The sequence below is a fragment of the Fistularia commersonii genome, chromosome 1, assembly GCF_037954325.1.
Source record: "Fistularia commersonii isolate RoL2024-O1a breed Wild chromosome 1, RoL_Fcom_v1.0, whole genome shotgun sequence".
Taxonomy (NCBI): Eukaryota; Metazoa; Chordata; class Actinopteri; order Syngnathiformes; family Fistulariidae; genus Fistularia; species Fistularia commersonii.
In genome coordinates, this window is record NC_141284.1 from 10,662,512 (window position 1) to 10,686,976 (window position 24,465).

At 39.9% G+C, this 24,465-nt stretch overlaps 1 protein-coding gene and 1 long non-coding RNA gene across 2 annotated transcripts; both read right to left on the bottom strand.

Moving 5' to 3' along the window:
• Window positions 1–346: 346 nt before the first annotated feature.
• On the bottom strand, window positions 347–24,065 carry clic4 (CLIC family member 4). Its single transcript, XM_086147296.1, has 6 exons — window positions 23,700–24,065; window positions 9,146–9,255; window positions 5,295–5,420; window positions 5,069–5,175; window positions 2,468–2,649; window positions 347–1,909 (listed from the first exon to the last, which is right to left on the bottom strand). Exons 1-6 carry the CDS (start codon window positions 23,766–23,768, stop codon window positions 1,745–1,747), a joined length of 759 nt encoding a protein of 252 aa, XP_086003422.1. The 5' UTR covers window positions 23,769–24,065; the 3' UTR covers window positions 347–1,744.
• On the bottom strand, window positions 9,668–13,973 carry LOC147237325 (uncharacterized). The gene is made up of 3 exons (XR_015106194.1): window positions 13,891–13,973; window positions 13,732–13,782; window positions 9,668–10,178 (listed from the first exon to the last, which is right to left on the bottom strand). It is a non-coding gene; the product is annotated as an uncharacterized LOC147237325 (long non-coding RNA).
• Window positions 24,066–24,465: the final 400 nt, after the last annotated feature.

The window sequence follows — 24,465 nt, forward strand, 5'->3', positions numbered from 1 at the left end:
ACTGACATCTTTGTTTGAGGTCGTCCAGGCACATTGGTTGTTGCTGTGAGGCACATTGGGACAACAGCATGGGTCTGTGAGAAGAGATGTTCATTTAATAAGAGGCTACGCTTTCAATGCATTGAGGAAAGCTAACAGCATGTAGAAGTTACTGATTTCAATGCCTGTAATCAAATGGCCAGTTTTCCATCTGTATACTGTGATCTCGAAGGTTGAGTAACTCAACTTTACAGAACAATAATTTACAATCTCTGAGCAGTAATCAAATAAGAAAATCCAATAAATAGATACAAATGACAATGCAGAGAGCAAGCTATGTCAAAACACGTGAGGCTTACACAAAACATTTAAGAGTGCCAATTAAGTTTATTTCAATTTGGTTTCTCTTGGAAACATTTTTTTGTATTTTAATGTACACAACTGTTACACATTTAAGAAAAGGAGGACCAACCTGCTAATCATCACACAGAAAGATAAAGAAACAGACAGAGAGTAAGGCCAAGAAGAAATAGTCTATTTAAAAATCAAAATCTAAGCAGATAAGAAACTGCCCCTTTTCTCAAAATTCAGATGAAATGTATAAAATTTAAACAATGAATTTTGAGCAATAAAAACAAATATTTACAATTCCTTTTATCAAATTTTTCTCATAACAAAAGTCTGGAAAAAGTGTTGCTTTGTCCATGCTATACTAAAGTACTTTTGGAGCTACTGTATAGTAACGTACATTCACTACAAATGAGAAAAATCAACATACTGAGGAGGAAGTGAAATTCAGCCATTTCATTGCAGCACTTTATAAATATCTTTAGCATCACCTTTCCTGTCACCAGACCAAACTCTTCAGTTTTCCCATCCAAGTGATTTGGACAAAATGTGTGAGTTTCTTGCCCTGCTGACACTGGTTTACAATGAATCCGCAGTCAGAATGAAATTTTCTTCAACATGGTATTCAAACTTGTGAGTAACCCTCATGTTTCAGACATGACTTGTTTGATTTATCTGACAGCTGTTGGATGTGTTGCCATTTTTTAACCGTTCAAAACTAATTTTGAACGGTTTTCAACCGTTTTCAACAACTAATTTTTTGGTAAGCTACATATGGACGAAGGTCTCTCGGACCTCAGGTTAATGTACCTGAGTTGACAATCCCACAGCTAGTAGAGGCCATTGATCTACTGATCAGAGCAACAACATTTTGACTGTTTGAGGCAAATAGGAAATAGGAGGATGGATGCAGGTAACAAGCCAAAAAACAAGGGGAGAAATAGGTTCTCAGTATTCATTTTATAGCAAGGCTGAAAAGAGACAATGATGACCTTTCCCTGTCTGCTTGAAGGTCACTTATAGGGAGGCATCCCAACATTGATGAGCACAGATTCATATAATTTGGCTACTTCTCTGCTGATACACCTTACATCATTCATCAGTAAAACAAAGACCAAGAGTGAGTGACATCAAAAGATGGAAGAATGGTGACATTCGCTGAAGCAGCTAATGAGATCTTCATATAATCGGAGATGATGTGGCCAGCGAGCTTTGTGTGTGTTATGGTTTGCTCTAGATGAGGAGGGAAGGAAAGGTGTCCAGAGTTTTTCTTTCTCACGATGAGCACTTCAGCCCTGGTTCAGTGAAGCAGGGGTATGTGTGTGATGAAGGCGGTGCATTTGTGTGTGTGTGTGTGTGTGTGTGTGTGTGTGTGTGTGTGTGTGTGTGTGCGAGGGGGATGTCAGGACAGGAAAGCTCATTTGACAAGCCTTTTTGCGACATCTGCATAAGCAATTTCAATCTCCTTGTCGCTGGGGCAAGTGTTGGTGAACTCTTCGCGCATGTAGGCTGTGTTCAGGTACTTCCAGATGGCTGTCATCTCTTTGGGGATGTCAAAACCTCTGTACTTCTTTGCCACCACCTGAAATCAACATCATAACTCAGAAGCTGCATGTCAATTAAGCTTGTAACTAAAGTTTGAGTTTAATTCAATTATTTAATACTTCATTTGGAAAGTGATCAAAAGCCATATTAACTTTAAGTAATTGAATTTTGAGACACACCACACACACACACACACACACACACACACACACACACACACACACACACACACACACACACACACACACACACACACACACACTCTTAATCCAGAACTCTAGAAGATTTTTTAAGAAGTGGATGCTTTATGCTAACATTTAAACTTAAAGAAAAATCAGAATCAACAAAAAAACAACTGCACCAACAAAAAAAACAGTTAACTGGAAACAGCATGTTGAATACATGTAACAGTGTTGCTGCATACAGACCATTGCTGTTTGATTCCAACCATCTTTATGTACAGCTTTGGGTAACCATATGAAATGATCATCGATTTTGAAAAAAGGAAAAACAAAAAAAAGAACAAAGAGCTTGATACACTTTTTACCAATGTGTAATTGAATCAGTTTATTCTTTTACAGTTTTCTATAGTTACCTTGACTATATGCAGTTTGGGCAGCAGGTTACAGTCAGCAAGGGTCATTTCATTTCCATCCAGGAACTTGCGGTTGGACACTTTTTCATCCTCCATGGAGTTGTGATCTATCTCGTCAGGCAGAGGGAAGCGAAGATATTCATCCAACTTCTGCAGTGTTTTCAGTAGCCCACGCTCCAGAGCTGCAAAGATCCACAGGGGAACTTAACATTTACTTATCCGTGTGCCATGTGAGCAGTTGATGTTTTTCCTGAAACAGCTATCTGGGTCCCCTCCGTGAGCTGACACCTTACCATGGTGGAGGGGTTCGCGCATCCCAGTGATCCTGGGAGCTATGTTGTTGGGGGCTTTATGCCCCTTGAAAGGTCACCAAAGGCAAACAGGTCCCAAGGTAGGGACCAGACAATGTGTGGCTCAGAAGATTGTCCATAACAAACACCATGTTCAGGCATAAAAATGTCCATTTGTGCACTTGGTGCCAACACACTGTAGGCCACAGTTTATTGACCGACCTTGTGGTTCTATCGTTGGACTTTCGGCTGCATGTCCTGGACACATGGGTGAAGAGAGCAGCAGAGCCGTCAACGATCACCACGTGGTGGTGAGATGGCACCGATGGTTGGGGGAGGATGCCAGTCAGATCCGGCAGACCCAAGCACAATATGAGGGTCTGCTGGGAACGTCTAGCAGAGTCCCCTGTAAGAAGGGGTTCTCTACTTTTTGCAGATGATGTGGATGTTGGCTTCATCAGGCCATGATCTCCCGCTCTCACTGGAATGGTTTGCAGTCAAGTATGAAGCGGTTGGGATGCGGATCAGCATCTTCAAATGCCCACTCCGGGTCAGGGAAGAGGTCCTGCCCCAAATTAAGGAGTTAAGGTATCTTGGGGTCTTGTTCACAAGTGAGGGAAGGATGGAGCAGGAGATCAATGGGCAGATCAGTGAGGCGTCTGCAGCGACTCTGTACCGGTCTGTCTTGGTAAGGAGGGAGCTGAGCCAAAAGACGGAGCTCTCAATTTCTGGTCAATCTACGTTCCCACCCTCTCCTATCGATAGAAGCAGTAGGTAACGACAGAAAGAACGAGATCGCGGATACAAGCAGCCGAAATGGTTTCCTCCACAGGGTGGACGGATTCTCCCTTGGAGACAGGGTGAGAAGTTCTGGGTGGGTGAGCCGCTGCTCCTCCGCATAGAGAGGAGTCAAATGAAGAGGCTTGGGCATCTCGTCAGGATGCCTCCTGGACGGCTCCCAGGGGAGGTATTCCAGGAATGTCCACCCAGGAGGAGACCACAGGGAAGAACCAGGACACACTCGAGAGACAATGTTTCCAGGCTGGCCTGGGAATGCCTTCAGCCCCCCCCCCCAGAGGAGCTGGGCCATGTGACAGGGGAGACAGGGCCTCACTGCTCTGGCTGCTGCCCCCGTGACCCAACCCCAGATAAGCAGGGAAGGAAGATGGATGGATGAGCTATCTGGCCTGTAACCGCATGAGGGCAGTATTGCATCAGGGGTGAAGCTTCCAAAGGCCAGTAGGCTTTGTGCTCTGTAAGTATATGCGGCGATGTACACATGGTTCGTTGCAATATATTCATGCTACTTTTTGCAAATCAGGATAGATTCTGGGGGGGAACATTTAAATGAAATCATTTTCATTTTAATGTAAAGGGGCTTCATTTTATCCTAAGCCCTGACCTATATTTCCATCAACTATTCGACAGTATGAGACAATATGTAGTAAGAAACAGGACCATTGTAAGAAAAAATGGCATGAATGTTCCTCCGTGCGGCACTCTGTAATTTTGTAGAACTTCTGTAGCACTTATCACTGCACCTGATATCAGCCTCAGCTGTTTACACAGCCTTGGCTTTGATATCAGTAGTTCAATATTTTCACAGGGGATAACAGAAAACTAAAAAATTAAAATCAGATATTTTGTGAATATCACCATTTTTCATCAGGGATACACAACGGACTGTACCAGTTCATACTATTTCAGTCCTTTTTGTCACTACATTTATGATAAAATATTTATCTTAGATTGCATGCCGTAGTCACATTGTAAACTGAAAAAACCCAATCAGAAGTACTGGTTCATTCCCAGGACAGCTGCTTCATGTCCCAACAGGTGAGACAAAGCTCATGAGGATGAAGGTAGGCAGCATAATAAAAGCTCTGTGCCTTTGAGTTCAGCCTTGTGTCAACAATCGGGACATGTGAGCAATGTTGCCAAGCAACCAGAGAACTCTCTCAGACAATGGGAGGGTTTCTGGGCATCTTAACTAGCTGAGTACATGTAGACATACTCATCTTGATAACAATTTGAGATCTTAAACGTCACTGTGAGGAAAGAAGCAGGAACACTGTGGTTGCCACACTTTAAAAAAAATGACTGAAAACATTGAGGTTGCACTTCCAATCAGCTGATTGGTTGTTTTTCTTTTAGAACAAGAAGTTATTTTTCTCTGGCATTCAAACAAGAGCATCACTGTGAAACTGAAAAGCAACAGAATAAAAATTCTGCTTTAGTTAAGTTGTTTTCAGAGTCACTCCATGTTTACACTTTCCAAGGTCAAAATGTGTTTCAAGGGCACATGACTTACCTTCATTAGCATCTGGTTTTGAGTTCTTAATATATGCTGAAAATTTGGCAAAAATATCCATGCCGGCTGTGTTTGACTCAGGGTGTCTTGCACCAAGTTTGATGTACCTGCAAAGGAAACAAATATCAAAAATTAGTACGCTAGGTGGAAACAACCAAAAAAATGAAACGTTGTGTTTGACAGCAGTTTTTATGGATTTTTGGCTTTGGTCATAGAGGGCACTCACTTGGGTGGGCAGAGGACATCCTCAAGGAATTCCTCAATCTTGTTGACATCAGTTTTGACCTCCCCATTGAAGGTGATGAAGGGTGGGTGTGTGCCTGGGGCAAGGTTTTGGAGGTCTGCTGGCTTCCTGTGAGGCATGGCAGTGCAGAGTGATTGGTCAAAACGGAATTGAGTGTGCAGGTTAATTACTTGCATTACTGCTATTAGGTTTTATGGTAATAATATATCACTAGAAAGACGAAAAATGATGAATAATTCATATAAAGTATTTGTGTGCAAGCAAATCAACTAATGTATGTATATTAATAATTTTTTATGATTAAATTAAGGGTGCTGCATGGTCGCAGTCTGTTGTACTTCAAAATCATATAACTTAATTTGCTCGGGTTAACTGTGTGTGTTTGCCTATCTTTCTATGACTCGAGCTGTAGAAAGATTCTGTATTGGGCTGGCATGTGATACACATATAAAAACAGAAGGAATCATGTGTTGAATAAGTGAGGACACATCTCACTTTTGGCAATCCCTGGAAGCCAGCGACAAAAATCCCTTCCAGGTAAAAATCATACAACGATTTCTCAACAACTACTCGATACCAGATGCTGGGAATCCCCTGTGATATAATACAAGCACCCAAAATATCCATCCATCTACTGACACTTTGGGTCCTTACTTTAACAATTAAACACAGCAATGGCTTAGTTCGGGACAGGTCACATAGGCATTAAAAAGGGGGAAATGACTTCCACCCTTTGGCACGCAAAGGGGAAGTGGCACCCTCACCCGATGATATCACAGAGGAGGGGGTGAGAGACTTCCTTGGGCATTACAGGCTTTAGACTAGAGCCAACAAGGGATGTTAAACTCAAGGAAGATTAAGACTTGGTGCAGTAGACATGTGACAGTCACATCCTCCTGCACAGTGGCAGCATTTTTGTATCTTTATACAACTATGAAAGGACAATGAATGTGTCAAACACATAACCGTTGTGCAGCACAGCTGTTGTATGTTTACTTAGGACTACAGATGCCACATAGACAGGTTAAATAAGTAAGTCACATGCCTATACACAACTTCACTCTGCAGAGTTGTAATATAAATAATATGATGTGGGGAATTCTATGAATGAAAATATTTACAATGAAGATGATGCCAAAGAGTTCACGGAAAAGCCTGTGAGCTTCTAGAAAAAAAGCAAATTTAGTTATACAACTAGCAGATTTCAGGAGCAGGGGCACCCCTACTGATCCTGATATTTTCAAGGAAACTTCTGGCAGAACATGGAATTTAACCTTTTTAGGTCTGACATCTTGTCATCTGAGATTACAACGTAACCTTTCAGATGGCTTACATGCACGCCTCCTGGTGGTTACATGATTTCTGTAGATGCATTTGCTTTATTTCTCTTCTGTTATGACTTTGTCCCTTAGGTTTTGCCACAGCAGTATGTGTGTTTAATTGTTAATGATTGAGGGAAGAATTTAGAGTAATGACAGTCAATATCAAAAACCTGAAGGAGAACTATACATTTATCTCATGAACTGTGACATATTGACACGTGTTGTGTAGAACATCTGCAATGTAAGGCTTTACATCCCATCCCCACAACAGATGCTGGTGACAGGAAGGAGAAGTACAAAGTCATTTCTTAGGCACTGAGAGAATTCATTTCTGTCCAAGCAGCAGAAAAGGAAGCACAAGTTTCTGATACCATCCACCCAGAGAATGTAAGGAAAGTCCCATTTATTTTGTGTTTGTTTGATAGCCTTTGATGGCCATCCTGCAAGCTAGGTTCTTGCAGGATGCTTGCAGCAGGTTATAAGAGATAATACCACTTTGAAAGCAACAATCCAATATGTTGTTAACTGGAAACAAAGCATTAAAATAAACCACTACTTATAATTATTTTGGAAACTTATATGCCTGATTAAAAAAATTCCCAAGTTCATCTGGTCAGCGTCAAGTTACCTCCAATCCCAATAGCTACTTTTGCCTCAATCCCATTCATTTGACCATTGTAAAAACCTGTTTGCCCAGCACTAGAGGATTTAGAAAAGGCTTGTAAGGTATCCCTGACCATTTCTAACCTCAAGATAATACTAAGCAACACACACTGTCAAATCCTTAAATATTAAGGCAATGGTGATTGGAGAGAGCAAACCATCTTGTTTTTGCCCCAATCCAGCAAGGAAGACCTTGCTGCCCCCTGCTGTTAGACCTAATAATTACAGGTAAGAATTTAATAATTTACAAAACAACAGCTTCACTGGATAGACCTCATTTTACTTGAGGTCTGTCTTGGGTTAGACAGCCTCAACTTTCCCTGCAACACCATAAGAGGGGGAAAAGTCATGGAAGTAAAGCAACTCTATGCAAACTACTTATCAAATATCTTTGCTTCTTTCTTCCTCCTGTTTTTTAAGACGACTTTGTCAGACACGTCCAAGTTTCTTTGATCCCAGAGGCACTGTGCTTGAGAAGTGGAAGAGGCTGAGTGATGGCTGAAAAATGCTTTTGTAGAGATTAGGGGAATTTCGACTTTCTGAGTCAGTGACCAGACCTTAAAATAGCCTCGCATTTGCCTACAGAGCCGGCCATCCACATTTCCTCAGTTCTAGGGAAGAGTTTGACCTGATTATCAACAGGGCTAAAACCATACACTGACTGGAATGTAATTTCTATTGGCAAATAGAGGAGTGAGATTTACTCACATCCCAGAACCATCCCCACTGTTCCACACAGAGAGAGAAGAATTAAGAATAAGAAAGAGTTATTATTGAGCAGGTCAAAGGAGCTCATATAAAAATGTACTCCATCCAGATCCCCTCACACTGCTATATGAATGGCTTTGTTGTTCAAGATATTTTCCTCCTGCATCTTTTCCAGTGTGTCCTAAAGACATTTTTAGACTTCAAATTACTTCTCTTTAAATTGCTTTTATAAACATTTACATGAAATTTGTTCTTGAATAAACTTTTTTCCCCAAATGCAAAGCTGAGAATCTAATCATTCTCTCATCAGAATGAGGATATCCTATCTTTGTCAATGCAAATCAAAGAAGGCAATACAATTAGGTGGCACAAAACAGAGCTTTTCCCCCAATTTTGATCATGTGCAACCATTTATGGACTTAGTGAGACTGCAATTCAAGGCTAAGACTAGTAATGTAACCTGCATATTAGTTGTAAATAAATGACCAATTTACATACAATGCAGGCAATCACAGTCATGATATTTTGATTCGTGAAAAATAATAATGGCAGAAAATGCTAAGCACAGGATCATATGATCTCATTATTCACAATTCTAGTGATTAGTGTTGTGAATGTATTGGATATAGGACAAAATGAAAATGAATGAGTAAAAAACAAAACATAAATCAAAAATCTTCCATTGGCTTTTCAGATATTAAGGTTGTTATCGCTATACATTATGTTAAACATTGTATCCAAATTGTAATTGTGGGATTAAAATAACAGCACTTGAAAAAGTAACACATTTTTCCCTTCTCAGAACAATTCCAACCACCAGAAACCAGAAAGATATTCCTTTTAATCTAAAAATTATATTTGCTTTCTCTTTCAATTTCTATTACCCTTGTATCTTTTTGAGCAGGTTAGTTCAAGTTAAAAATGATAAAGAAAAACATTTTATATTCTTAACATTATCATAACACACACACACACAAATAATAAAATCAAATAAGCTCTTGAAAAGGACCAAGTGTTAATGGTGGAGCTGAATTAAGGTGATAGGAATGGCTATCATTTTTGTGGGAAAATCCAAAACAAACTACAAGAGGCTTTCAGTGGAGTAAAAGGGAAGGCTTTTGATCACAAGAGAGGACTCACCTCTTGAGGTCTACAGTGGTGACATTGAAGACAACGCCTTTAAGCCATAGGATCATGAAGAGCCTCTGGGAGAAGGGGCAGTTTCCGATGCTCTCACCATCACTTCCAGCCTTCAACAGAAAGAGACAGATAGCATAAGAAACGTCTTTGCTTTTAAAGCAAATTAAACAAAAGGGAAAAATAATGCTTATTTTCATTAATTTGTTAATACTACTACCTGTCAATGTCTTTAATGACAGAAACTGGTGTTACATCTTATATTGCTATAAAATATGTTGAGATAACTAGTCAAGCAAAATGGCTGTTTTGATAAATATGCACCTTTTCAACCAAATAACCAAACTCTTTAAACAAACAACATATTTAACTCTGGAAAGTAGCACAAGAGAGTGAATTAATTTCAAGTATCTATTTAATAACATGAACAAATACCACTGATAGCAGCTCAATTATACATTCAATCATACAATTTATTTTTAAAAAGGTCCCCATGATTATAGAGCCCTCCCTTTTGCTGCTTAACTATATGTTCCCGGATTTTGAACTGCCGTCAACAAAACAAAGCTCAAGCACAAGAAAGGAGAGACAGAATGTAAAGGAATAAAGGAAGAGCTCCTTTAAAGTATTTCCACACATTTATCCTTAACTAAACTGTAGCTGTTTCCTGAAAGCGAGAGGAAACTTGAAGTGATAAAGCCTGGTTAGCTTTTTGTTTATTCCTCTGCTGTGCTGCACAAAAGCACAAAGCCGAGAAGTAATTGGGAGAATGACATCAGTGGAAGCAGCTTGTGCCTTCAAAATTTAACAAATGTTCACCATTGAGAGGCTGGCCAAAGACAAGAACGCTGTGTGTAAAAAGCTGAAGAGACAATAGCGTCACCAAATGCGGGGTGCTGCAAGCATTCAGTGATATCTCCCACCTTCTGCACAACTACCTCTTTGTCCACATGCTCACTCTTCTCTCCCCTCCTTCACCTTGTTTTTGCTAACGACAGGCATGCACTAAGGGAAGACTCTGGTTGGAACTCTCAGTCTGAGGGCACAATAAGAATGGGATCAGAATTTAAAGGGTGAGTCCATAATGTCTTGAGTATTTAAGGAAAATAATGACTCATATGATCAAGAATCATACATCTGTGACAGTTATAGGCACTAAGTAGCTTGTTTTGGATCAATTGCTATCCAACTTTCGACCGAGCTATGCACAAGCATGGAGGTCATTCAAACAGCAATGTTCTGGAGTGCACCCTTTCTTTGAGATAGTTATTGTAGGAGAGCTCCACTGATTTAGCTGAATATTCTCTTTTTCACACTCATTCACTGCAGTCCGCATTCCTGCATTAGTTCTTTGAATTCTTCTAGGTAATGTCAAATATCATACATCATTACATTATTGTAGGTAAGACTCCATTTGAGACCCTTTTCAGACTTAAGACCAAAAAATGACCAAGAGACAATGAAACACGACACAGGGATAATGTGAAATTTCTTAACAATTAAGGTGGCCCTCAAGTCACTTAATAGAACCTTTTTTCTGTGTTGCACTTTTATTCAGGTTCCTTGAAAAAGTGAATATTTTGATTAAGCTTTAGCTTCAGTTGCAACACACACACACACACACACACACACACTCACTCACCCACACACACACACATTTTGGTGGCAACCACAATTACACTGCCAAGGGCAGGACATCCCATAAAGAATCCTTAACACCTATGCAATTTTATTTGGAAATTATTGTTACTGATCAAAATAACTGATTAAACAGAAAATTTGAACAGGAACAACAACATGTTTTCGATGAGAAAAAAAACAATTGTGGAACATGTGAAGTTTCTGGTCTGTACCATAGATGGACCTTTGAAGTTTACCAGATATTTGGAAAAAAAAGTCTTAAAATAATCTAATGAAAGCCACAAGCCACAAATATATATTCTTACATGTAATGTATAACATTATATTATGTATAGGATCCCAGGAACTTTGACTGATCTCCCCTTGACTAATATGCATGCATCAAAGAGAGCATGTGAGTGCCTAAGAGGCAGAACAAGACTGCAGAGGAACACTGGTGAATCTCTAGCATTTTAGATGAATATTCACCATTCAAAGGTCCATAGCAGAGAATGCAAAATCAGACAGCCCCACACCACCGACATGGACTATACCAGGGGTCGGCAACCCGTAACTCCCAAAGAGCCATTTGGACCCTGTTTCCTCGGAAAAGAAAACTCTGGGAGCCGCAATTACTTTTTGACATCTAAAATAAAGGCACCACTGTATATTATGCTTTTTATCACCTTTACACTTTGTATAAACAAGTGTGTAGTGTGTTGCTTCTGAAATTCACAAAGTATTGCGGAGAAAATTAAATTTTATTTATGTAATGAACCCCTTTTTGAGCTTTGGGCTTTCAGAGCCTGTAGAGGCGCCTTGACCTGAATTTTAAAAATAGATCGGGAAGAAAAATCACTGCGTCAGTAAACAATAAAAAATAAGTATTTGCAAAATATCTTCATAAATATTTATTTTACCTGGTTTATGGGACTTCTGCTCCTGAACTTCTGCGCACAGCATCTGCAAATCGGGACTTTACCGGCTGGCGGGTATACCAGCTTCCGCGAGTGTGACGTTATTTTGTGCGCCGAAAAATAATAGATATAATTTTATTTAATATTTCAAGATCACAATAATCTTCCAACTCAGAACTAAAAGTTAAAAAAAGGAATTAACACAAATGAAATACACTTCAATTAAATATTTATAATTCATTTTCCCAAGCCACTCGGAGCCGCAGTGTAAAGATGAAAGAGCCGTGGGTTGCCGACCCCTGGACTAAACACTGATCAGATGTCCACCTTTTTTAATACGAAAAAATATATTTTCCAGGACATTTTCAGCTGCTGCAGTATGACCCACTGTTTCTAATGTTTTCCACTGACAACAGTACAGCAACAGACATGCAAGTGTACAAATTTTAACCTGCCTGCATTCACTCACAAGACAGAGAAGCAGAGAGAGGAAACACTTTCCGGGACAACTTGAGCTTCTCCAGGACATTTGACTTTCCAAGAGGCATAGGAACCCTGCTGGCCGTCTCTTGGGTTTGAATGGGAAAGGTTGCATAGATGACATGTTTTTTGCACGTTAGGGTTAAATGGGACTGAGCCCAGGTCAACCAAGCGACCTCACTAACCTGACAGCATTGTGACATACACAACAAAGGCAGCCTATGGGTGAAAAGTTTTTTACAATATAATAAATCATAACATATGTTGAAAGATTGAATTTTTGTTTTTATGTTATTGATAAAAAAAATTATCAAATAGGACCATAACATCTTAGTAAACAGGAATCCCTTTTTTACTACTTTTACAATGCGTACAATTTTGACCAGACACAACAGTTTATTTGCATGTGTCTTGATTGAGATTTTGCCTTGTGTGTGATAAGAGAGATAACATTTTCTTTTCTATTTTTACATTGTACCACATTCTTTGGTATTTCCTTGAATCTGTTCTATTGTGTAAGTCCCTGCTTGAGGGCTGGCGTGGTCTAGTTCGCTTGAGATTTTTTTGAAAATTTGTCTCCTGGCATATCTTTGAAAATGTGAGGTGCTTTACACATAGTGTAATTGAGATTCTGTCTTATATGAATAGAAGGTTTGAATGTTTTCTTAAGTCTCCTATATAGAATTTAGTTTCTATTCAAGTTAATATCAGAGGCAATGCAAGATATACCAGTTATCTTTGAAGTCCTTAGAATTTCTTTTTAAAGAATAAATGTAAATGTCAGCTGTGATATCTGTGAAATTTATATAGACAGAAATCCGAACAATGTGAAGAGTTAAAAGAAAAATTCACCAGTTGTACAGTAAAAAAGGCTATCAGACTTTGATAAAGTGAAGGACATCGATGTGGTGAGTCTCCTTTGAAAACCATTCAGTCCCAGATCAAGGGTTGCTTTGAATCAGAGCAATCACCAAACAGAGGAACACACAGTGACAGGATTACCAGTGCACAGGTTAACCATCTGGAAGATCATTTCTCCAGGGAAAATTATTGTGTGTGTATCTATATATATATATATATATATATATATATATATATATATATATATATATATATATATATATATATATATATATATATATATATATATGACACACCGCTGATTTTTCAGCTTTTCCCACTTGCAAAGCATGTATCTCTGATGTCCTTACACAGCTCTCTGGTCTTAGCCATTGGGAAGAGGTTTGACTGTGTGGACAGGTGTCTTTTATACAGGTAAGAAGTTCAAACTGGTACAGTTAATACAGGTAATACTTTTGTCATGCAATAAAATACAAAATACTTAAAAATCATTCTGTTTCAGAGTCCGCCACCGACAGTTGAAGAGTACCTATGATAAAAATTACAGAACAGCACTTGGAGAGGAATACACATACACACACACACAAACACACACACACACACACTAAGAGGGAATAACAGTATAGCTCAGATGAAATTAACATAACGTGGAGAACATGCAAACTCCACACAGAAAGGTCCCCAGTAAGGATTAAATCAGGACCTTCTTACACTTTCTTCACGTTGTGAGGCTCAAGGGATAACCCATGTACCACCATGACACTGAGAGAAAGAGAGAGAAAAAAACTCAAACACCATTCAAGACCCATATATAGTGGCAAAAAAGTGGGTAACAGTATTTCTTTAAATAGATCAACAGAGCAGGCCTACCTGATGTCAAGAATTAGACTGTTCTACAACGTGAAACACAACCAACATGCAACAACTACAGTCTACGACAAGTCTTTTGCAAGTCCTCAAAGTTTACTTTATATTGGTTTGATGAACTGCTTTGAAGCAAACCCAGACATTAAAACCCAGGCAATAGAGAAGGTCGCAGCAGCTGAGAAAGACATTTCACCCTATGGACTCGCTGTCAGTCCTTTGAGCCATGGCAGTGTTCTCACCCACTTCAGCCTGCAGCAGAATAGACTGCACTTCTGTGTCAGACACTGATAGCAGGGATCTTGTGCTGAGCAACACACAGAGGTATTACAGGAAATGGGTAGGAAATTAGGGATTGGAGGGAGTGCTGACCAAAGTGAGACAGAGCAAACAGAAACAGATGCTCTAAGTGGGAGGACCAAAGGAACAACAAGCTGTTTCTCCTCCTCCCACTCGATTTCTCTCCCCTTATTCTGGGCCCCTCTGTGGAGTCAGGGGGAGGTGAGAGCATTTCTGTGCCTGTGTGTATGTGTGTGTAGGAGGGGGCTATTTCAGAAATGTCCTGTTACTACCGTCAAAGAGCATGCTTTGTTTAGAATTAAGTGATGATGCTCGTAGTGGGAGTTTGTTTCAGGCATATAAACTACTGCACTCTTAAGAAGGGCTGGTCAACCATTCACTGTGTGAACTCAAGTAAGATGATCTTCAGAAGTGATTGTTTTGTATGATATAAAAAAATGACATGTGTCGTAGGTGTCCAATAAAACTAAAATCTGTGTAAATATCCTGGGAAATTGTAATAGACCACAGGTTTTTTGTGTACATGTAAGGCTACATGATTGACTGATATTCAATCTAGGGGGTACCAACATCTTACCTAAAAACAGCTGGGAATGGCTCTATCTCCTCTGTCAAATTGCATGCAGGATTGATAATAACTTAAAGAATACAAATATCCAACACAATATAGAAGAGATTCATCTCATAGCATTGTTTTCTTTTGGTCAGCTAAAACTTTCAAGTGGGGCACTTTACATTTAAGTGAATGAGTTGTGGAGAATTCTGTACAGTGACAAAACAAAGCACTTTGTGTGAGCAGAATTCTGGGCATGTCACCAGTTCCCAAGCAGGAGGAAACACTCCAATAAAGCATTATTGAGACAAGAAATAATTTCAGAAGGAGCCCACATAAGGAAAGGGACACTGGCTGAGAGTGAGTCATACTTTAGAGATAAATGAAAGATTTCAAGTGAAATCAGTTACTTCCCAGTAACTCAACCAATGTTTTTGGTTTAATCCCAGAACACACACTGAGGTCCAATAAAGTGCAGTTAGATGTCGTCTAAGAATCAGTGGTCAGGACATCATGACCTTGCTGCAGTACAGTCAGTCAGTCAGTCAAGGGGAGGAAGTTAAAAATGTTCCTTCTGACAAATGATGAGATCATCTTAATCAGACATGTCATTTCAGACTTCTCTTTTAGGGCAGTGGCCAAATTAGCACATCTCACTTCAAATGAGATTGATTTAAGGCCTTTACTAATTATCCTGTGTATGGCTGGGTATACACGGGAGACAGTGTGCACTTTTACAGCCACAAAGGTATCTAGCTTCTTCTCAGCTCTACTCCTATAAATGTTTCATGAGTCAGAAAGTAAAATGGAAAAGGTATGCCATGCAAACACTCCCCTTTTTTCATTCATCTTCCTTTCTCAGCTATTTGTGAACGCCTCACATTAAACATCTACCTTTCTGACGGTTCTTGTTTTCATAATTTTCATCTGAACCAGATGTTTCTCTTGATAGATGATGGGAGATCAGGATTCAACTAGCAGTCAAACACAAATCAACCCTGTTTAGGCTGGGCATGGCCCAGCCCATTCTCTGCTCACAATCTAAATTTAGCAACATTGAGGTCCGTGCCTTCCCCCAAATGGGTGGGCTGCTCTGAAAGTTCAAGCCACACTTTGACCGAATAAGGAACTGATGGTACAACAAGCTCCACAACGTTCTTCCTCTAGCTCCAAAACACAGCAGGAAAATCTATTTGAGAAGAGGCAGTCATGGCAACGTCAAGGGCAGTGCCTCTCCCTATTTGCTGGACAAGTATGCAGGTTGGGCTGGGGTTAGGGCTGTAACTGTACAGAGGCAACAGTACCAAGTCTGGCCCGTAAAGAAAAAGTCTATCTGTTTATGGTGGTCTTAGTGGACCTACAGTAGTTAACAAGGTTAAGCTTGTGACCCATAAACTCTGTGTTTCCCAACAGTATCTTTTAATACTACTCAGTGCAATAAAAAAAAAAGTTTTGAAAGTTTATACACAGCGCTAAAGGAGGAATGTCTTTATAACACCTGCCTTCCCCTCCCCTTGCAATAGCCACCTGCTTATCAGTCTTTCCTCAGTGTCTCATAGAAATAATGTGGAATGTTTCTCCTTAAATCAGCAAGTTTCAACCAAGTCTAACCAAGAATATTGTGGGAAGAGGGATTCCTTGTTAATATCCGACCATATGAGTTTTGCTTCCAAAAATCTATTCAAGACGAACAAATTGATGGTATTGACCAGTGCAATACAGAGAAATGTTGTCAAATAATTACCACTTCCACTTGAAGTATTGCACAGTAACAATGTCTATTGATATCAAATGATGTAATTTTTGTGGCATGCATTATGGATGTGGTCAACAACATGTAAATAAAACATTTTGCAAGTTTCATTACATAGTATGATGACGCTTTTCTTTTGTAGAACTTGACCAAATACTTACACTATAAAAACAAAGGAATGCTACCAAATAGTAGTTAAGATGTGCAATTACAGGCCCCAAACAAAATTATATTGTTTTGTCACAATCTTCAGTCAGACAGTTCAAACAGGTCCCTAACTTGTAGTTTTCAACATCTTCACCAAAGGTCCGACCTGGGAGGACTAATAAGCCAAAATATGTTTTACTGGTTGTTTCATGAGAATGCGACTAGAATGCGTTGTTTAAAAAATAAAAAAATGATTAAAAAAAATAATCGGAATTCATAAACACATATCTTGATATAAGGGCCTTGTCATTGTTTTACCAGCCCAATGCATCCTGGGTTGATGACATATAAAGGTTGAGGACCCGCTACTACAAAAGAAGCATTTAATGACCGGGCACCAGCACAATCACGGAGAAAGATGACGAGTCACCCTATCAGTCAAAACAGAAGTCCGTAAGTCTACAGTGAACAACCGTCAACAAAAAAAGTGGAGCTACTTAAAACAGATGCTCTCTTCTCTGTTAGCATCGCAACACAGTTGCCACAGGCACACCGGCAACTTTTGCAGACTCTTGCCTCTTGGCTTGTTTTTAAGCTCATTTTGACTTCTGTCCTCCGCCTTATCCTCCTCACTCACATGACTCTCGGGTTCAAATGGGAAGGGTTGCGCAGATGACATGTTTTGCACATCAGAGTAAAATGAATGGGACCAAGCCCATGTCAACCCTGTGACCTCACTACCCAGACAGCATTGCGATGCAACCCCTACTATTTAATGAAGCTTCCTCACTACCCAGACAGCGTTGAAACAACAATGGCGGCCTACATGTGAAAACGTTTTTTTGAATTTTATACAAACTAAGATTTGCAGAGACTTTATAATACTTTTTTTTGTGGCTGGTACGAATATTGATGAAATAGGACAATAATATCTTGGCAACTGGGGACCCCTTTAAAGCCTTCATTTTACAGACTAAGGTACTGAGTCCCCTGGAAAAGAATCCTGCCTGTTTAAAAAAAAAATGTCCTGGTTGCCATAAAAACACTTGTGCGGTAGCCAGTCAGCTACTGTATTAACCCAACAGCGCACCATCCTTACTATCTGACACTCCTCTTAATACAGCATGTATTTAGTTTGTCATATTTTATGTCTCCAGGCTGGCCTGGGAATGCCTCGGGCCCCCCCCCCAAAAGGAGTTGGACCATGTGGCGGGGGAGAGGGAGGTCTAGGCCTCACTGTCTGGGCCTCACTGAGGGGGGTCTGGGCCTCACTGCTCCGACTGCTGGCCCCCCGAGAGAAGATGGATGGATGGATGGATATTTTCATTCTAGGTACAGTACTGAATTGTCCAGCATATTTCAATTATCCTGTCTAATTGTTCAATGATGCATTTTTACATCTCACACAAGGTTGAAATATTAAAAAAAGACATAATTTGACAATTATGGAAGACCATAATGTTTGTAAAGGCATTTGATGTAATCGAGTCAAGAGCGTATTTCCGCAGCTCAGCAAAACTTCCCCTTATCGTCTGCCATCTTTGCAGTATTCCCCTCCCCCCTCAAATTGGGATTGTCGCCTCCCATATTATACAGGCACTACGTCAAACTATAAATTTCATGCAGGAACTCTTTTTTTCCCCGACAGCGCACCAAATATTCCTTCAAATGTCTTTGCTCTGCCTAGTTAGATTGTGGACCACTTGTTGACCACTTTTTGCTTTGGACAGCTTTTATTTTGAGACAATTTTGGCCTCTGTTGCATAATAATTGAGAGAATATTTATGAACTATGTAGAAACGAGCAGAGTATTTCTAAGTGATTACTGAGAGAGGATACAAGACAGTAGGACAACTTTTTCTTTGAGATCAACCAACTCAGTGTTTCCATGATCTTTGAGTCATATTACTGTGCTTCACTTTATACAACCCTCCTGTCTGAGAGGTTGCGTCTGGGCTGGGTGGTAAGTGACAAAAGGACTCGAAGTCTAACCATGGTGAGACATGGGTAGTAAGAGCCTGAGTAAGACCCTGCCGGGCCCTGCCTGGCATTACAACCTTGGTGTGGCTCTGACTCAGGCTGACATCACATAGTGGAAACCTCTAGACTTCCAGTTAGACATAGGCCTACTGTGCTGGAGCATGTGAGCTCTAAAGAAACCTCAGCTGCTGTGGAAAACTGGAAACCTTGGTTCAAAGAAGGTTCCTTCATAATCACACAACCAAACTGATGAAAGATAAGTGAATCCTATTTATAAACCCCAATGTATTTAGCAACAGTCGGGACGACATAAAACTGCCAGCCTGTGTTTCTATAGGAACAAGGAAGGTGTTTATCAAGAGTAACACAGGGCCAGAAGGCTAGCAATGTGTTTAAATAGCATAAACGGCTGTTAAAGGGTCAAACGAGCTATATACTGAAACTAGCAATGGCAAAAAGTGGTAAATAACTTGTTCCAAACATCTTTAAGAATCAGATTTTCTAGGGCCAGCATTTGTTGGATATAAACTTAAATGAACCATGTCTCAGGTTATTCAGGACAAATACCTGAACAGCTGTGAACAACTAGTGTCACAAACAAAGCCAAAACACTGTTCAAACACATGCAAAACATGCATGGCAAAAAAAGCCTACACAGTGGCCACACAAACAGTGGCAACAAGTGCTGAAGAAAAGGGTCTGTGCATTGGCAATGTTTGCTCAAATACAACATATTGAAATTGATAAAAAAAAAAAAACAAGCCAGTGGCTTTGAGTGAACCAAAAAACTATTGTGATGAACCAAACAGCAGGACATATCTGCATGTTCAGGCAAAACAAACTTTTGCTGGAGTGAAAAAAACATATTCCAACGTATATGGTTTATTTCTCCCCAGAATTGTCTCCAGAAAGACACTTCTTAATTAGTGAGAGGCCATCCATAATCTGAACCAGCACCAATGATTGTGATTTGTACTTTTAGTCTGTATTTTTTGGTATGAAAATGGCTTAATAATTGTTATACTGTACTTTTGTTTTGTGCTAACAATTTTAAAACTCCTTGTTATTTTTGTTGTTTTCAGTAACACGGTCTGCAGCTTGTTAAAAAAATGCTATAAGACAATTGCATGTTCATGCTATTTTTTGTGACACGCATATTTTTTATGATGCCAGTATTGGGAAAGCCCCGGTGGCTGCTTCAGGATTTTTAAGTCTCCTTTAGTAGTATTTTAGGACTTCTTTTTTATTCCATTCACACTGAATTTCTTATCAAATATAATGTTGCTGTTCTTGGAACCAAAAAGTAAAACTTCACATTGATTATATTCATTCTGTGTCTAAACCAATAAGAAAATGTGGGATAGTTAAACATATCCTGAACATATTGCTGGGAAAAACATCTAAACTAAATTAGCTTTCCAACTTCAACATAAAAGAAAATGATCAAAGATCAAATGCAATCACTTACAAGCCAGAATGAGTGCATTAGAAGTACCCAGGGGCTGTCTAGCTAATGTTTAACACTTAAAGTGTCAGTGATGCTTTTAAGCGCAAATGTCATCTATCCTTTGTATCCATGTGCTACAAGGTGGGTTGGGTATGCTAGGGCAAGGTCCTCTCGAGACATATACATGTGACACACAAGTAGACTATCAAGTTAAGATTTTTGAGATTATACCTCTCATGTGCCAGGGCGAATTCTACTGATGGATGATATAGAGGGTGTCTCACAAAAATTGTTCACAAAATTAGGGTTTTAGCATTTTCTCTGTATTACAATGATTCCTCATTACCCTAATATTTAGTTTTGTGTATGGTCGTCTTGAGCATTTAACCATTTGTTTCTTAGAGTTTGCCTTTTCCTATTGTGTAACGTTCATATTAATAAATGCATAACAAACTTATCCATGAATGAGCGGTCCTCGTACATATTTGGATCAAACCCTCAGTCCCAAAAAACAAATAAAAAACAGATGGTTGGATTTTGTTTGGTGTTCAAAGGGCCATTCAAGTAAAAAATAAGGAGCAGGGAGACTGCAGTCTGTAAAAGTAACAAGCCATTAATCTTTGTCCCTAAGCTATGGATGCTGACAGAAGCATTGCATAATGCTTGCGAGAAATAAATGGCTCTATTGATTTTCCTATAAAGACAGCAGCACTCACTTGCCTCAAATGCACCCAAGGGCGAGACACATCACTTATTTAAAGATAAAATTTGTACCTTAAAATTAGGCAGGTTAAGTTGGTGCTGCTTGCCATCTACCAAAAGGTTAAATTAATGGTTGACTGGTTAAAAAAAAAAAAAAAAGTTATGACTGGAGCACTGAAACTGCTAAAAACGCATGGTCATTATGTTTCTATGAAACAGTACAGAACAAGGCCAAAAATGTTTGTCACATGTTGCAACTGATAGCTATAGATCTCAAGGCTTGCCGAATAACTATAAAAGACCAGAGTCATCACTATTTATTTAAAAAAGAAAAAGATGAAGAATTTCATGAGATGTAGAACAACTAACACAATTCACTGCTTATTTTGGCCCCCTCCACTCACTCCCGACTGTTGTTGCTGGTGTAGCTTGTTAAAGGGGTGGTTTTGACGCACTTGACATCTTCAAACAAACAGCGTTGAGGGGGAAAATGATAGTCATTCATACTTGACAAAGTCGGTGGTCTTAGTCTTCTGCTTATTTCTGATTTTGATATCAACAATATTCCTGATGGATGGAGGGAAAATGATAAATGTACACAACATCTCACCACACTGTAAAATAATATGGGATAATATTATATGTGCTGCATTGAAACAAATCTCTATTTTACAGGGACTGGTTTGAGAAAGGTATATAGTCAATAATTGACTTGATGGATGACAATGGTCATCTTTCAGACTACGGATAATTTTGTGGTAAGCACAGCTTTAACCCTCCCATATCAAAATTCTTGAAACAAAAACAAAGAGATTAACTATGTGTCAATGTTATTTTGGGTTTGGCCAAGTTCTTTATACACAAAAAACAGAATCCAAAATTTTCCCCCCAACTTTACCTTCTTCACAAACGATTTTGAATACAATAAAAAAAAATCTTAAAAACGTATGGAAGAATTCAAAAAATATAATGTTTTATGAATGATATTCCCCTTGCCACTTTTTCCCTCTAATTATACATTGTTTTTCTCAGGCCTTTACTCTTGTTTACTCTTACAGTTAATGGATTGCATACAAAATAAGTGTCTTTATGTTTCCTCATGCCTGTTAAATGTCACTGATGTACGATTTAATTAGCTTAAGTTCAATAAAAGCTAAAAAAAAAATAAAATAAAAATAATAAATGAAAAAAAATGTTACAATCATTCATTCTTGACGGTACTGTGTGGTTGGAATTTTTTGCGACATTTTACGACAACCGTTAAAAAAAATCGCACTCGCTCCCATTTATATCATGCCTTATGATGTGAGGAAAAAAAGGAATTATCGACAGACAAAGATGATGCTGGGGGACACATAATTGAGAGGACAAAACAAGAGGTAATCTTATAAGGCAATAAGGCAATGGGTCGATCCTCGGTATTCCAGAGTCGCTATCGTCCTTTTTAGTCGGTAAGAGCAATAAACACAAAGAGAAATTGCAGCTCCACACCCTTGAACCAGAGATCACAAGTGATCCCACATTGTCCTGGGCAACTGTTGCAATAAACAACAGTTGTCCGGCGTTCACGTTTACATGATCGTCAACGTTTCAGTTTTTTCGGTGTTTCTTCAACTCGCTCGATTATTTCCTGACACAGAGACGCCTCATTTTCAATGTACGACCTTTGATAGGTGACAGGGCCTTGACAGATCTCACATTACGGTGTGTAAACGACACACGCACGCAGTGTGTTGTCAGCTGTTCTCAGAGTCCCCCGGTCACAGAGGTGTACCTATGGCAACCTGCACGTTTGCCTTCGTCTCCCGTAGCTGTTTGAATGCAGCGCACGAACACACAGTAAAAGCAATAGATACTGCCTGCAACCCGGAGATGGAAACAACACGGGATTATGCCAGGGCGGTAAAATAAAGAGGCGCAGCACAACTAGTTTTTTTCAGTCGTTCCGGAACTTTTTTTTTGAAGTAACATTGTGGATTTAAAGCTAAGCAGACATTAGAAGTACACAGTTCTATGGCGTTCATCGCAGACCCAAGACAATGGATTCTATAAAAATGTAACACAGCTCCACTTAAAATTCCCTTAACAAGTGTATTTCGGTGCTGCTTGGTGGTTCACGTAAGAAATAGGCAACTGCATAACCACCCACATACCCAGTTGAGTCAGTTAACCCGACCAGCCCCTCGCCGCTGTGTCCCAGCTCCAGGTACCCCAACCCCCCATTTTCCCGCCATGACAATGTAACGGGAAAGAAAACAGAAAGGGGGATAAAACCGAGGCATGGGCAGATTTGGGTTAACTGGGCGTTGTTTAAGAAATAAGGTACTTTTAATAAGGATTGAAACTATCCACACGGGCTCTGTCGTGCACTATCACTAATCAACTCACTGTGGTAATTTTTTAATCTTTAACATATCGGTCCGACCGACAATCTGAAAGCAGAAATGACAAAGAGACCTCAACTCAATTTTATATCCAAGACACTGACCTTGTGCCGGGTATTCGTGTGTGTGTGTGTGGGGGGGGGGTCCAAATAACTTTTAACAAAATATTTTCCCAAACTTAAAACATCAGAGGGGTATTTTTCAGGGGTTGAACGACTGTTAGAGGTCATTTGTAATCGGGGAAACAAGCGGCTCCTTCCCTTCCCAGAAATGTGAGAACTGCATCCGCCCTGCCTGTGACACCGCAGGGGTTAGGCAGCTAGCACTGGTGGAGGGATTCACTGGATGAGAAAGGATAGAAAAGCTCTTAAAGATGACTTCGGGCGTAGATATAGCAGCAGATACACAATGGCCAGACAGACTGCGACATTCAGGGGCCAAACACGTGGCAGTTACCGCTGCGGGAATGAAGCGTTTGTCAGGACGGTTCGGGTTGTGGCGCCGACAATATCCCAACTTATCCGAGGCGGCGGGCACCAATGGTCCTACCTTCACAAACAGCTCGATTACGGGTTCATTATCCGCCTTCACCCCGTTTTGCGGTACCGACAGAGACATCGTTGCTTCTTGGGGAGTTTTGCGGTAAAAGATGAGTTGTTTTCTCGCTACCACGCCCGACGTAGCTCGGTCCTCTTCACCCCGGACAACCGTTGTTTTTTCTTCTCCCAGCACCAAAACCACCAGGTTGCTTTATCTCCCCGAGGAAGACGACTCCGGCGCTAAGTCACTAAAACCGAGAATAACGTCCTCAAGATCACTATTGTTTCTATGGTAGAGCGTAACTTCAAGTTAGAGACACTACAAAGACATGTTGGGTCGCGTAGCCCTCTCTCCCTCTCTCTCCTGGATCCAGTGATGAAGACGGTGGGAAGACGCGGCGCAGCGGATTATTTAAAGCCGTGATGTCATTTACAGCACACACAAAAACACAAGGGAAAAAAGAAATGCGGGGGTGTTATGAGGATTTTCCGCTCCGACGAGAGTCGGTTTTAGTTGCATCAAATATCCACTGAAAATCCGGAATATGAAACTTATTGACTTCGATCGTGTAACTCTTTAAAAACGCCGTAGGTTTCTAAAAACAGTAAGGCAGCACCCCGTTCCAGATCACGCAGCAAACCGCACTTTGGTCACATTTGTGAGCGTACGTGCTAGTTTCTTCAAGTAGGCCCTTTTATATTGAGTTCTTTCTACACTTTAGATTTTGGATTACCCTGCACTTTTCAATAAAGCCCACGTCATGACTCAAGGGTGC